Source organism: Microtus pennsylvanicus, chromosome 20 (assembly GCF_037038515.1).
Source record: "Microtus pennsylvanicus isolate mMicPen1 chromosome 20, mMicPen1.hap1, whole genome shotgun sequence".
Lineage (NCBI taxonomy): Eukaryota > Metazoa > Chordata > Mammalia > Rodentia > Cricetidae > Microtus > Microtus pennsylvanicus.
In genome coordinates, this window is record NC_134598.1 from 25070820 (window position 1) to 25086567 (window position 15748).

The window sequence follows — 15748 nt, forward strand, 5'->3', positions numbered from 1 at the left end:
GCATTCCAAATATTTCCATAAAGATGAGTTTACATAAGAATCGATTCCCACATTTTCCCTAAAGTTAGTCAAATATCTCCTCCATACCAACCTTCATTAGAGACTGAGTAATTCTGAATAGATGTATCACATTTTCTTGTTCTTCATCTTTTAGTTCGTTTACTTCCACCTAAGGAAACAAAAAGGTGAACTATTTCATACCCTGCCCATAAATACAAGCACTCTTCCCATTGTAGCGTTCAGTTATTCCAAAGAGCAATTTCAATTAATCACGTTTTGTCTATGTACAAAGTATTTGTAAAACACCTTGGATAAGGAAATCAATAAATTATCTGCCAGCTCTTCTTGGCGTGGTAGGTCATCTGGGTCCACCTTGATTAACTCTTTCCAGTTTATGTTGGGTGGCATCTTGAATTCTTTCGCCGCCTTTCAGCTCCTACAAGAAGACAGGTGGATTTTAGCATCTTCAAGGAAAATGGCATTGCAGCAGTGCTTACGTTCTCATTCTACCTCTGGGTGTTGACAAAGAGCTATGGCTCCTGGACCACACAGAGCAGAAGCACGGGCAAACAGCCACGATGAGATGAGAAACAGCCTATCCGATCATGTACACGCTAAAATTATTAGCTTCCTTGCTAAAACGAAGCCCTAACCCCTACATCCTCTCTTCCAAGTCCCCTACCAGCAAAGACAATACTAACTCCCAGCATGTTTGAAATTTGAAAACGTCCTCCGATTCTGAGAAGGGACGAGAGGATTTTTGGTTAAGGGTACAAAGAAAGACTGAACGGGGAGGTGTGTGTGAGGAACCAAGTTGAATCAAGAAGGCCGAGGCACTGAGGAGGAGAGGGCAGAAGGACGGGGTCGGTAGGCTGCAGACTGTCCCTCGGGATTAGGAACCCGTGAAAGACACTAAGCCGCTCCGGGCTCACGGGGAATCCACCCACCCAAACCCCAGCCTTGCAACCTGCGGCAGTCGCTCATCTACACAGACGGCCACGGCGGGTTCGGCCGCGTCCCGGGGCGTCTCTTCCAAGAGGTGTCCTCGCGCACTCCCGCTCCCGCCAAACTCTTCCTCCTGAGCGAGCCCAAGCGGCGGCCGCTGCTAGGCGACACCACTCCCCGCCCAGCCAAAGACCGGAACTAGGCCCCGGATACGGGGGGCGCCTACATTTCACGACGGTGGGAAAAGCTTTACGGTTATACTTCCCCGCCGAGGCCATTATTCTAGATGAGGGAAAAGTCAGGAGAAGAGGACTCCACGTCCCAGAGTGCAGTTCGGTCTCGCCGCCGTTCACTCTGGGACTAGAAGTCCCGGAGAGCGAGGAGCCAGTTCCCGGCGTGCAAAGCGGGCAGCTTGCGGCCGCCGCGGAGAGGCTGAGGAAGGAGCGGGAGGCGGGAGGCGCGGCGGCGGCGGCAGAGGTGCGGCTACCCCGAGATCGCGGGCGTGGCGGACTATGACAGTGCTTTCCACCGAGTCCCTCTCCGGTCCACTCTCCCGGAGGCTTCCCTGAACCGTCACCTCCGCGGACTCGCCCTCAGGTGAGGTCGGGGTCAGCGGCCGGGAGGAGATCCAGGGAACACTAGAGATTTGGGGACGCTCCAGCTTGGGGCTGCAGGGCCGGCGGGGTCTGGCCGAGGTGGCGAGGACTCCTCCCGCCGCCCAGGTGTGTGCTGGGGGCTCCCGGTTGGTGGCTTCAGTGAGAGGGAAGTGGGAACAGAAAAGTTTCTGCTTCCCTGGGATCTACCGTGTGCTTTGGAGAAGTGGAGCTGGGGGCCCCCCCAAGTTCACGGTCTGGGGTGAGCGGAGCATCCAGAGCGGGCCGGCTCTCGGCTCGCCCGCCCCTTGCAGAGGCTTGAGGACTGTAGTGCTTATTAGGTTGCGAAGGCCGGAGAAAGGGAGCCCTACAAGAGGAAGACAGGGGGGCCACGCCAAGTTCAGGCATTCTGCTGTCATTTGCCGGGTACCAAGGAGGGGGGCTCTTAGGTGAAAGCGCCTTCTCGGGTGTTTGCCGCCTCCCTCGGGCAACTTCTGCCCATTCCATAGTTACTGTGCACCAGCAGGTAACTTAGGAAGCCGTAGGCTTCTATTTGAAACAGTGTGTTTCATTTACACACGCGCGCGCACACACACACACACACACACACACACACGAGAGAGAGACAGAGATGAGAGAGATTAAGAGAAAAATCTGTAAAAGCTAAAATTTACTTTTGACAAAAATTTCTGTACAAACCGTTTGGTTGAGAAAAACAAGAAATAGCTTAGAAGAAAGTGGTATTTGAAACAAATATTAAAGAAATTCAGATTTGTAGGGCTGATCACCATGTTTGTTTTTTCCGAATACTGTTCAATTTCTGTATTATTCTTGTTAGAGGTACAGCAAAACACGTGCCTACATCTAAGAAGTTGCCACTTGGCCACGTTAAACACGGTTTTCTCATCCATGCTTTGGTCACATCACTGAGCCATTCTAGAAACTAGTGTTGGTGAAATAGTTGCATTTTATAGCTTTGTTTACTCAAGAAAATGAATTATTTTTCATGTTTATTTTGTCAAAAATACTGAGATGAAACAGTATTTATGCTGGGCGGTGGTGGCTCAGCACTTTGGAGGCAGAGACGGGAGGTTCTCTGTGAGTTCGAAGCCAGCCTGGTCTACAGGGCGAGTTCCAGGACAGGCTCCAAAACTAATGAGAAGCCCTGTCTCAAAAACACAAAACAAAAAGAAGAAGAAAAAAGTATTTATTGATCACAATTTCACTGGTGTAATATATTAAGAATTTGTTTTTAACCACAAAACTTTGATATTTTTCTCTTGATTTTTATTACATACTTTATTTTCTATTACTCCTTTACTAATTTTATGTTGTTTGTATTGGTCTTTCTACCCCATTTCTCTCTTTCTAGTTTATATTTGTAATAGCTTCAAGGGCAGACAGTCTCTAAATTTTATTCTCTTCGGAAGAAGTAGTTAACTAATAACTGAAGAAGCTAAGGTTGTAGATCTCAGTGACAATCGTAACTGAAGTGTAAGCTTTCTTAAATTCGTTGTCTAATTAGTCCTAACATTATTTTGAGCAATACTTGACCTAAGAATACAAGAAACAAGAGCAGAAAACATGATTTCGTGAGCCAGGTCTTCATATACTATACCTAACTGTGAGTCAGGACATTTAACTGAAGTTCCGATCCTGCAGCTTGATGTATAATTTTTAAAGGGCTAAGATAGTTTTTCGTCAGAATTTCTTTTTTTCTCAGATTTTTTTTCCGAGAATGAGTTTTATGCGAGAGTTTTTTTAAATGGCCTTGTCTCAGGCGCGCATGCCTGGACCTGTGTTCTGTCTAACCTGGGCTTGTATGACCAGTTTTATCTAACCAAAATCAGTCTGTGAGAAAGCCTTGCTTTCTGTAATTGTTACCTCTGTGCTCTGTCCCAGTGGACTTCAGTTCGTTACCCGTCTGTTGTTCACCTACCGCTCTAGTTTCTAAAACAGTGTATGACCGTGAGAAATTTATTAACAAATCCCTATTATGGTAAAGGTGTCTTTCAAGAATTTTTTTCTTCCAGGAGGAACTCTGTGTTCAGGTAAAGGAATGCGTGTATAACAAGCAGACACTTGTCTCTCTTTAGCATGAGGCAACTAGAAGGATAGGTATGGTTCAGTGTGAAGACAGACTTTGCATACAGAAGTTCTGTAGACTTCAGGGTGGTAATAAATCGAGGACTATAGAGAAAGTCTGAATGATGTTGTTGGTTTCTCAAGAAACAGAACTGGGAAGGAATTAGCTTTGTCCTATAGCTGTATTTTCCCCCAGGTATGTCATTAGATTATTACCCCAAGAAGAACTTAATATAATTTAGTTGAACGAATTGAACTTATATCTATAATGTAGCTGCATTGGATTTTATATGTATATATGCTGATATCTCTTTTTTGTCAGCAAACAAGTTGGACATTCCATTTGCTTCTGCTGCATGCATGTGTATATATGCTAATACCCCCGTGGGTCTTGTCTAGTGTGGAGTACTATGTAAGCTCCTTTTCATCAACTCTGTCCTGCAGGAAACCTTGAACAAAGCCATGACTGCACTAGGACCAATTCTCCCCTTGATGTTACATCACTTTGGGAAGTCTTTAAAGCCTGTATCCTAACCCCTTTGTAACTGCCCTGCATCTATTCTGGATCTCACTTTACTTGCTGACTTTTTTTTTTTTAAGTAACAGCAAAGACAGACATAATGGTACATAACTGTAATCCCAGACAGGAAACTGAAGCAGAGGGGTCCTGAGTTAAATAGACTGAGTGACGTGGTGAGATTGTTTAACACACACTCATGCATGCATGCACACAAACAAAACATAGTATATGATAAACAAAGCACTCGACTACTGAACTACATTCCCTGCCCTTATATGGGGTTTTGGTCTTCAGAGAACCCTCAAACACCCATAAGAGTCTGAATCTGAACTTAGTAGTCAAGTAAGCAGCTTTTTGTTCTCCTTGTGTCTTTATTCAACCTTAAAATTATTGATGGCAAAGTGTGTGAGTGTGTGAGGGGGGGGGGGGGGACTGTGAAGTACCATATCTACCTGAAGGAGTAAGATCACATCCCATTTGCAGTGAGCCTAAGCCTGGGGGGAGAGCAGTTCTCAAAGTTAATCAAATTTAGAGTTTTGATGATTAAAATGAAACTGAACATTATAATACTAAATGGAATTTCTGTAACTCAAAAGGACCATAATTTTAAAATCATGCCTAACTATAGATGCTATGAATCTATCCAGCTTTATTAAACTAACATTTTATACTCTTTATTCTTTAATCTCTAGAACCTAATAATCTTACTTTATGATGAAGGGTCATTTGAAAATGACAGCTCAAAAACACTGAACTCTAATTAGCAACATTTAAAAGTTAGGGATCGTCTTCCTGGGAGCCTTCCCTGTTCTTAGTCATTCCTTCACACTTTGCCTGAACAAATCTGTTTGCTCTCCTTTAAAAGATGAAGACATGAATGTGGGAAATGGCTTTGTGGGGAGGAAGCAGGAAGAAGGGAGATAGAGAGAGTGGAGTCAGAGTAATGTTGTGTACATAATTTTGGAAGACTACAAAATTAATAAAAAGCACCCATAAAAAGAGAAACCATGATTAAATAGTTTTAATTCAAAACTGCATTTATAATTTGAATGTATTCAACTTTAATAAGTACTTAAATGAGATGCTTAATTTAAACCAAACATTAGCAGTCTAATTATATGTCATTAAATGATGGGAATGTATTCATAAATGTGTGTCATTAAACCGGTATCATTGTGTGATCATTCTGGGGCATACTAACACGAACTATAAATCTCACTAGGCAGTTTTAATCCCAAACGTACTATTCAGCTTGTATTTTCTTAATCACAGTGCCATGTATTGCATGACAACTTCACTAACTTTCATAAAGCTAGTAAGTTAAACTCAAAACTAGCAACTCTCATGGTGTTATAACTCATAGATAAATTAGTTAACTTAATATTTTGTATTGCATATTTGTACAGATCGTCTGTTATAATTTTGAAACTAGCCTGTCAATTTCCAACATGCCACATTATCTTCTATTAGTATGTTTGTGTTATTAAAACCTTTAATCTAAGAATATATTTCATCACAAGTAAATTGGTCTTAGCAGAGCTAGGACCCAAGGCTTTATAATGAGAAATGTTTCCAACTTTATATATCTTTAAAAATCTACCTTATAATAGATACTGGAATTGCTTTCCTGATTTACAGGTGTGTGTGCGTGTATATGTCTGTGTGTGTGTGTGTGTGTGTGTGTGTGTGTGTGTGTGTGTGTGTCAATTTAGTAACAGTAGTTCTTCACTGCACTGTTTAAGTGCACTGGGATCACTCAGAAACCTGCTAACATGCTATGGTTGTCATTCTGCATATTTCCTTTGTTACTGCTTTATACTGTTTAGGAAATGATGTGAAGTGTCCCACAACCCCATGTGACGAATACTTGTGTACTATTCAGAGGAGGAGCTTTTCGGGAGTAATTGGATCATGACTTCTATAGTACAAGCAATCTGTTCGTAATTGAGTGTCTCTTGAGAAGTAGGAAACGTTGGTGGGTGGAGTCTGGCAGAGGATGTGGGTCTCCGTGCATTGGAAGGCTTTGACTTGCCCTGGCTCCATCCTTTGTCTCATCTGGTCTTTCCTGCCTTCAGCTTAGCAGCTTACTTCCCTCAGGCTTCCCTGCCATCCTGTTCTCTCATCCACAGGGCCAGAGCCGTTATCCTGGTGTCCGTTCATTGAACCTCTGAAACCATAAGCTGAAATGAACCCTTCTGCCCTTGAATTGTTCTCTTAGATATTTGATGGCCACAGCCCGGTTCTGTGCTCCAATTCCCCTCTCCATTGTTTATTAGTACTCACTATTTAGTTAGTGTTGTCCCAGCTGGCTTAAAGTGAGAAACATCCTGAAACTTTTAGTGACTTTAAAACTTTCCTATTCTGTGTAAGGAATTTGTGTTTCTGAATGAAAATCTTTACTTTGGAAATCCTTTTCTCATAGAAATTTGAAGCACTGCTCCTCTCTGTGTTTTGTGGAGTGTTTATTTTAAATTGTACTATTGCTGAAATTTTTTTTTTGATTACTGGTATAAAACCTGTATTATTTTTCCAAGCATTTTAGAATCCTCTGTTTCCAGTGGCGTAAAATTTTAATGAACTGTCTGCCCCATTTGAGAAGAGAGCTGGAGGACCTCTGACTAAATTATGTCAGCAAACTGATTTAACCCTCGTTTACAATATGACCCTTCTCTCGTGACTGTGTAGCCTGTATAGGAGACCCTGTGTTTTTACTCTAGAAATTTCCTGCCTTTGCCTAGGAAGGGAAAAAGACCAGACTTTAACCAATTCATCTACTCCTACTTCTAGAACTTTTAGAATCAGTTTTGTGATTGCTGTTGGAGGGATGCTAGTAACCAAACTTCTCCTTCATTTTAGGAATCGCTTTCTAGCAATCCTTTGATTGACTTACTGATCCTCTCACTTTTCTAGCTATGGCCTCTGTAGTAGTCTTTATCGTTATATATGTGTATGTATATCCTTCCCATAGCAACAGTACCTCATATTCTGCTTTCCAGTTTGGCAAGAGCTGAAAAAAATGCTAGTTGAATCCAATCTTTGAATTAGAAACACTATCAGCTTTTGGGGGTGTATCTGACAGGACCCCATGACGCCATACCCTTCAGAGATGACTCTGGAGTCATGATGAAGCTTTAAATACTTTTCTTTTACTTGAAAATACATCCTAGAAAGTGCATCTGTGTGCTTTCTGCTTTATTGGTTGGAACTTTGTTTTCTTAGGTGTAATGCATTTCATGATGGTAATATGGAGGTCACCTGTTGCTTCCCAATCACCCAGCTAGCTTAGGCCCGAAATAATCACACAGAAACTATATTATTTAAATCACTGCTTGGCCCATTAGCTCTAGCTTCTTATTGGCTAATTTTTACATATTAATTTAATCCACCTCCATTAATCTGTGCATCACCACAAGGTCGTGGCCAACCAGCAAAGTTTCAGCACATCTGTCTCCTGCAGTGGCTCCATGGTTTCTCCCAACTCTCTCCCAGCATTCAGCTTAGTTTTCTCCGCCTAGCTCTGTTCCCCTACAGCTCTGCTGTAGGCCCAAAGCAGTTCCTTTTTTTATCAGTGGTAATTGCAGCATACAGAGGGAAATCCCACATCACATAATTACAGAAGTACTTTCACGCTTTAACAAACTGTACATCTCATATGTAGTTTAAATATATGCTGTAAGTTTTACATCCAATTTTAAATCTTTGCCCATGTTAGCCATTTTATTGCTAACTGGAATTTTTATTTTATTTCTTATTCTCTTGCTGATACAGGCAGAACTCCTGCAGATAATGTCAGCTCTCAAGCCTTCTGACTCTGAACAGCACATTGGTACCTATTGCTACTACTGCAAAATGCACCAAATCTCAATTAAATTTATTCGCTTACTAATTTGAAAATCCAAAGTACAAAATGATCCCATCTAGATAAAAGCCAAAGTGTCAGCAGCTGTTTTTAAGCACCCATAGGAATCAAGATTTTTTTTCCTTTTTCAAAAAAGTAGGGGCTGCTGTCATTTACTGACTTATGGTCCTCGGCAGAAATCCTGCCCTTCAGGCGTTTTCACTCCTGAGGATTGTTGCGGTTGTATTGGCACTACCTCTTGGGGCTACCTAGGTGACTCCTTTGGTAAGACCTTCATACCATGAAGTCACTTACTGCCTATATACCCTGTTGACAGTTTTGGGGTTTGGACAGTAACAGTTTTTAGGAACTAGTACTCTGCATTTTACAAGTGATAATATAATACTCAGTGACCTAGTGACACTACCCAGAGCATATAATGGCCAGCTTGATTTGATTTTGTTTAAAATAACTTTTCACTTTGGTATGTGGTGGATTTTTTTTCTGTATTTTCCTGTTGTTAGAGCCCTTTCTATTCTGTCCCATCCCCTAACTATTAAGCAGTGACTCTTAACATTGCTTTTCCTCAGCTAAGGATTATCATCTCTAACACTTAAATTCTAAGCTAAATGCCTTCAATGCAATGGGTGAAAGAAAAATGATTTACATCCAGGTCATAAACTCATATATCCAAAGGGCTAACTAACATAAATAAGACAGTAAGAAATATTAGGGTTAGGTAATTGCTGGTATATACTCAGAATGAAAGGACCCAAGAACTACTTCTGCAAGGCTTAGACAAAGCTTAACAAAGTTACAGAAGCTCTGATTTAGATTAATTTTCTAATACATAAATTTTGAAATAAAAGCTCCATTAGTTTTGGAAAGCTCGTGCTTGATGTGTAGGCTTCCCACAAGATGCATTGTGTGTCTGCTTCCCAGTGAGCCAGCCAGTGACAACTGATGGGACTTCAGTGTTGAGTTAACTAGAGACAGAGGTCTAAAGGTTAGGTGGTGTAAAAGAAAAAAATTTTGCCTTAGAAATATGGAGTTAGGCAGTAAATTCTTCTTTAAAAACAAATGGTATTTAAGCTGCTCTTTCTCTGGAAGCATTAATGTGTAATCTTTATTCTAAATATTATTTAACACTAAAATTGTAATTATTTGGGGGAGAATATTGTTTGTTTCACTTTTATCTTGCATGTTTTTCCAGTTTTGCTTATAGGAAAAGATGCTTGAAGGAAAGATGGCTGATATTAACTTGAAAGAAGTGACATTAATAGTCAGCGTGGTTGCCGCCTGCTACTGGAACAGTCTGTTCTGTGGGTTCGTTTTTGACGATGTTTCAGCAATATTGGACAATAAAGATCTCCATCCATCTACACCTTTAAAAACTTTATTTCAGAATGATTTCTGGGGAACTCCTATGTCTGAGGTAAATAATCACTTTTAAATTTTTAATAAAAAATTAAACAAATTACAGGTGTAATTCACTTACCTCTAAAAAACAAATATAGTTTAATACTCATCACTTAATATACTTAGATAGATACTTAATTGCTAAGTAACCAGTATGCCAATGATATCCAACACAGGCCTCGCTTTCTTTGAGGACTCTTGAAGATTCGCTACAGGAAATGCTAATATAAAGAGCTTTAAGAAAATCAGTTTCCAGATTTCTTTTCAAATGTTTGAAAGAAAGATTTTCCCCTAAAAACCAATGCAGCTGTGAACGTGTCTGTGTCCTACAGCTCCTTATCTCAGAAGCAGGATTTGTTCCACTAGCAGTGGACCGTGAGTCACTTTCCTAGAAATATTTCCATATGAGACTTAACGCGTGCAGGGAGAGCAGCAGGTGTTGCTGCAGGTGTGTCCCTGGCTATCTCTCTTGTCCTGTGAGTCAGGCAACAGAAATGACGATTAACTTAACCATTAACATGGTAAATTCAATATAAATAGGTCAGTTTTTAAAGATAAGTACATGTTGCCTATTTCTCTGCAGTAAGAAAAGTGTTTACTTAAAATTATTTTGAAAGTCAGTGTTAACTTATTTAGGATTAAACCCTTTTCATCATTGGATCATATAGACGGGATTCTAATTTTAGTTCTGTCATTCATTAGCTATGTGACATAAACTACAGCTTTTTGATGCTGAAACATTTCCCTGATCTGTAAAAGTAACTGATACCTTGAGGATAAATAATGAATGTGTTTGTCTACAGTACTTGTCAAGTCACTTTTGGGTGTAAACTCTTTTGAAACTTAATATGTCATACTCCACAGTCGATCTCAGTCATCATTCATGACATGTACCCATTCCTTCAATCAAGAACCTTTTCATGCGTCAATCACCTGGTGATAAGCATAAATTCTTGTTTGTGGAGCTTTTTGATCATTGTCTTCATAATAAAAGCAATGACTGCTTTCTGTAGCCTTAGTTCCAAGGTATTTTAATAACCTGTGCTTGTTTGTCCTTGTAGGAGAGAAGTCACAAGTCATATCGGCCCTTAACAGTGCTAACATTTCGCTTAAATTATCTGCTCAGTGAACTGAAGCCAATGTCGTATCATCTCCTAAACACGGTTTTTCATGCTGTCGTTAGTGTGATATTTCTTAAGGTCTGCAAACTTTTTCTGGACAAGAGGAGCAGTGTGATTGCTGCTCTGCTCTTTGCTGTGCATCCAATCCATACAGAAGCAGTAAGTAAAACTGTAAAATGATTAATGAAATCTCAGGCATTTCAATATTCCCAATTTAGTTCAATCTTACTCTCTCCCGTGCACAAAGTCCCTATTACCAATTTACATAAAAGTTTTCAATTTAAAGTAGTTTTGAAGGTAATGTTTGTCCAAGAATGTGTGTATAGGTGAAGTGATTGCATCACAAGCATGCGTACTTGAATTTGTATCATCAGCACCCATGGGAGAAGCCCAGAGTGGTAGCAGATTCTTAGAATCTCACAGTGTGGAGATAGAGTCAAGGGGATCCGGGGGCTTGATCTAGCTGATCCCTGGGTTTCGGGCTTATTGAGAGAAGCTTTCTCCAGTGCAACACAGAGGACTGGAAAGATGGTTCAGTGCTTAAGAGCCATTGCTGCTTTGCAGAAGATGCTGGTTTGGTTCTTAGCAGCCACATGGCAACTTAAACCTTCAGTAATTTTAGTTCCTGAAGATGTAGCACCCTCATCCAGCCTCTTCAAGCACTAGGCAGACACAGTGCACTTAACACGTGAGCGCTTGTAGGTATGGGATAAGATAGATCTGTAAAGAGGTGAGACTAGAGAGCAATGGAAGAGGACGCCCAACATGGATAAATCCATATTAATATATATCATCAGCAATTGTATATATATATACGTATATAATCTCTTAAGGTTATTAATGAAAAATGTAAATGAACATACTTTTTCCTATGAAGATATAGCCAAAATAATTTTTCTTGCCTATGTTGACACTCTAAAACGCTTCCCAGGGAAGAACTAAGAATACTCTATTTAGTTGCTTTCTTATAAGCTTTTCTTCTTAAGCAAAAATGTTTTTGCGTTTTGGTATGACTCTCTCTTCTCTCTCTCTCTCTCTCTCTCTCTCTCTCTCTCTCTCTCTCTCTCTCTCTCTCTCTCTCTCTCTCTCTTCTATTATGGAACCATGTGGTATTCAGCTGAGTTTTTCCATTCATGTACAAAAAAGAAAAATGGCTTCAAGTGGTACATTGAATTTCATTGCTTTAAAAAGCAGGATTTGATTTTGTGGGGTTTTTTTATTAAACTAACTTTTGAAATTTCTTTAGTTTGCAAATTAGTAAATTTATAGCTTCATATTAAAAAAACACTCATGTTAAGAAAATAATGTAGGGAAACTTACATTTTTAAAGAATTAATCTCTATATTGTATTGTAATTACATAAGATGTTATAATTACGTGAAAAGTGGTAAAGAATATACAAAAACTAGTATTTTTGCCAAGTTAAAATAATGACTTTGTTTTAAAAGAATTTTTTTAGATTTTCATTCACGAATGATACCTAAATTTACCACATGAGGGCGCTCACATATTAACAAAATAGAGCTCTACCCTTGAAAAGCTGAGGTTTTCGGTTTAAAGCTGTCATTATACATAATAAAATTCAGAGCACTGCACTAACTTGAGTGCCCTGTCTTCTTCTAGGTGACAGGTGTTGTAGGAAGAGCTGAGCTTTTGTCGTCTGTCTTTTTTCTGGCTGCATTTTTGTCATACACTAAATCAAAAGGACCAGACAATTCCATAGGTAAATATCTGCCTAGCTTTTTTATTGTAGTTATGAAACTTAATCAAATAAGTTTATTTATTCATTCCAAGTGCTTCATAATTAAGATAACATTTGGGGTTTGCCTTTATTTGTTGGGAGCTGTGAACCCCCAGTTCCTGAATTTCTTGTAAACAACTTGTTTTCCCCTGATCTGAGTGCCTACAGCTGCTCTGAGCACGAGACCTTCAGGAGTTCCTGATGGCAGGAAAGTGGTTTCTGGTGGGTTTGGCTGGGGCCTGGCTATCTCTATATAATCTGCCCCTGAACACAATAAGGGGGCATTCTTGGGGCTTTGGTATCAGTGTAAAAGGTCTGCGTGTCCGTCTGTCTCTGCGTCTGTATTCTCAACCTCCAGCTCCCTTTCCCGAAGCTCAAGAACTGGGTAATAGTGCATCGAGCGCAGACACGGGGGCGCGGTGAGTGACATTTATTGTTCCACATTAGCGTGTATAAAAAATGACATAACATTGTCAATATTAAAAATAAATGGCAGGTTCCTCTCAATGATCAAATAACCCTAAAATGGAGGATTCAGAGCCAGTCTCAATTTCATCTGTTTTTTTTTCTATAAAAAATGCAAGTACCAATTCTTCAGTTGTGTGTGTGTGTGTATGCATGTACGCACATGTGTGTGTGTGTGTGCTGGAGCACAGGCACACACTCGTGACTTTTGGAGGACAGCCTCTGATATTGTTCCTCACTTTCCACGTTGAGACTAGTTCACTGCTGTGGACTAGGTCACAAGCTTCTGGGAATTTTCTTGTCTCCATTTTGCTGTCGTAGCAAAGGGATCACATACATGCATCTGTGCCTGGCTTTACATGGGTTCCAAGGGTTTGGACTAAGGTCCTCTTGCTTGCACAGTGAGTGCATTAGCCACTCAGCTATTGTCCCAACCCTTTAGTTGTCTTTGATAAATAATAGCTAATGACCCATGATAGTATTTAGACAAAGTTCAATGCCTGCTAGAATTTAACTTTTATTATGTATCATCATAGGTAAATAAATCTCTACCGTGTGGCTTACTCTAGAATATATTTCATAAATTAGCTCACCTTTTTTTCCCCGGGGCATAGTGGAAAAAAGCTTCCTAAATAATCTTAACCTGTATTTAGTTATTTTAAACTCCCATGTTTTTCCCTCCTTTTTTTTTCTTTGGTGGTGGTGGTAGCATTCCAATGCAGAATACTAAGATACTATGAATATGAATATTTTGTGTCTCTAATGGAGCTTAATGGGTCCTAGTGACGTAGCTTAGATGGTAGAAATGTTTTCCTAGCATTTATAAATCCCTGAGTTTAGTCCTCTGCGCTGCATTCTATAAAATTATACATAGTGGCATAGACCTATAATCCCAGCACTTGGGAGATGGAAACAAGATGAGAAGTTCAAGGTCATCCCCAGGTATGATGGTGTAGTGAGTTGGAGGCCAACATGGCTACATGAGACCCTGTCTCAATAAAAAGGAATTAACATATAAAATCAAAATACATATTTACAGAGTACAACATGATATAGCAATACATGTGTATATAATGTAAACCTATCTATCTTCCTTGTGGAAAAGTTTGCAAAGTTCCTTATAGGTTCTTTTCAATTCAGTTATTTTTCATGATTTTTTTATTATTGTTGCTATTACTTTTTACATCCCTGACCACAGTTTCTTCTTTTTCCTCTCCTCCCAGCCCTTCCCCAGTGTCCCCTGCGCCCCTTCCAATCCACTTCTCCTCTGGTTCTATTCAGAAAAAGGCAGACCTCCCATGTATATCAACTAAACATGACATATGTTTGACATGACACCTGTGGTAAGACAAGGCACCTCCCCTTGTATTAAGGCTGGACAAGGCAACCCAGTAGGAGGAATAGGGTCCCAAAACCCAGCAAAAGACGCAGGAGACAGCCCCTGCCCCCACTGTTATGAGTCCCATAAGAAGATCAAGGTCCACAACTGTGACATATATGCAAATGGCTTAGGTCAGTCCTATGCAGGTTTTCTTGTAGTCAGTTCCGTCTTTGTGAGCACCTATACGCCTAGCTAGTTGATCCTGTGAATTTTCTTGTGTTGTTCTGGAACTCTCTGGCTCCTAGAATTCCCGCTCCCCCTTCTTCAGGATCCTCGAGGTTCACCTAATGTTTGGCTGTGGGTGTCTTCATCTGTTTCCATTTGGATGAAGCCTCTCTGATGACAATTAGTCTAGGCACCAGTCTCACTAAGTGTAGCAGAATAACGTTACGCAGTGACATGTCTTCTTCAGTCTTGTTTGGTTCTATCCTAGGTCTCTGGGCTGTCCAGCCTGTGGGTCACAGGTGGGGTGGATGTCAGGGTAGGCCAGCTCAGCCCTGGTTCTGGGCCTGGGTGGTTACAGGGTTTGTCAGCCCACCAGCTCTCCCGCACCTTCACTAACATGCTGAGCTCTCCAGCACTGCCCCGGGTAGCTTCCCACCTCAGCCCAGAACCACAAGGCAGTTATGGTGAGAAATACATGATGGGGTATGGAAGAGAAAGACAGGTGGTTCGTGTCCTGTGGAGAAAGGCAGGGGTGATGAGGAGCAGGCTGAGGTTGGTGGCTTGCTCGCTATCCAGGGCCATGGTGTTGTCCAGGCCTGGTCTGCTGCCAGGACCCGTGTCTGGCAGGCTCTGGGGCCCTGCTGCAGCTGCTGTCTTTGTTGATGTTCGTGGCTCCTGTTATCACCGAAGGCCAAGAGGTTGGGGCTGCAGGTAGTTGTTCTGGTCCCTCGCAGACTGCAATACTAGGAAAAACTGGCCCTGCCCTCACCAGGTGCAGCACTCAGGAAAATGGGCCCAGCACCTCACCTGAGCAGAGTAGAGCTGAGCAAGATGGCCCAGAGGGTGTGAGAGGGGAGAGCTGGTCCCCCCCATATGCCATGTGGTGGCGGGGAGAGAAAGATGCTCCCCCCTCCGCCACCTGTGGCAAGTGGGAGAGCTGGCTCTCAGGTCATGAGAGTGGAAGAGCTCAGTCACAGTGGCACTGGACAGGGTTGTGCGGGCTGCTCGCTGCCTGGGACAGCTCACCCCTGTTACTAATTTTTAAGGAACTTGTATACCATTTTCTTTACACTCCTAGCACCAAAACTGAAAGTGTTCCGTTCCTTACCGTCCCATTTTCCTATCGTCGCTAAGACCTGTATAATTCCAGAAAATTTGTCTTCATTTCTGGTTGACTGCTCACTAATTACCATGTTCAGTCCTGTTAATTTATCCAAGTTTATCCTTATTTTAAAAGTTGGTATTACCCTAGATGTTTTTTTATCTCCACAAAACTCTTTAGGTTAAATTATGCATCTTGATATTTTGTTTGAACAAAATAGTGTAAAAGGTGCACAGTTTAAATATATTATAAAATATTAAGTATTGGTCAATAAGAAAAAAGTTTGAGAGAAAGTTATAAGAATAATTTAAAATACACTTTTGTGACACTATAAAACCTTTGGATAGATTCATTTTTTCCTCTTCTTAATTGC

General features: G+C 41.0%; 2 protein-coding genes across 3 annotated transcripts in view; one reads left to right on the forward strand and one right to left on the reverse strand.

The window, feature by feature from the left end:
• Cep290 (centrosomal protein 290) overlaps window positions 1-1139 on the reverse strand; it is a 79513-nt gene extending 78374 nt beyond the window's left edge. Inside the window, exons 1-3 of one of the 2 annotated variants that reach the window (XM_075954625.1) lie at window positions 968-1139; window positions 307-436; window positions 92-169 (exon numbers count right to left, since the gene is read on the reverse strand). In XM_075954625.1, the coding sequence (XP_075810740.1) occupies window positions 92-169; window positions 307-408 (180 nt within the window). In that variant the 5' untranslated portion in view covers window positions 409-436; window positions 968-1139. The remainder of the gene's footprint in view (window positions 1-91; window positions 170-306; window positions 437-967) is intronic. The other variant, XM_075954626.1, reaches the window with a different exon arrangement.
• Window positions 1140-1331: 192 nt separating this feature from the next.
• Window positions 1332-15748, forward strand: part of Tmtc3 (transmembrane O-mannosyltransferase targeting cadherins 3) — a 40182-nt gene continuing 25765 nt past the window's right edge. Inside the window, exons 1-4 of the mRNA XM_075954194.1 lie at window positions 1332-1542; window positions 9195-9416; window positions 10462-10680; window positions 12145-12244. Coding sequence (XP_075810309.1) covers window positions 9213-9416; window positions 10462-10680; window positions 12145-12244 — 523 coding nt within the window. The 5' untranslated portion in view covers window positions 1332-1542; window positions 9195-9212. The remainder of the gene's footprint in view (window positions 1543-9194; window positions 9417-10461; window positions 10681-12144; window positions 12245-15748) is intronic.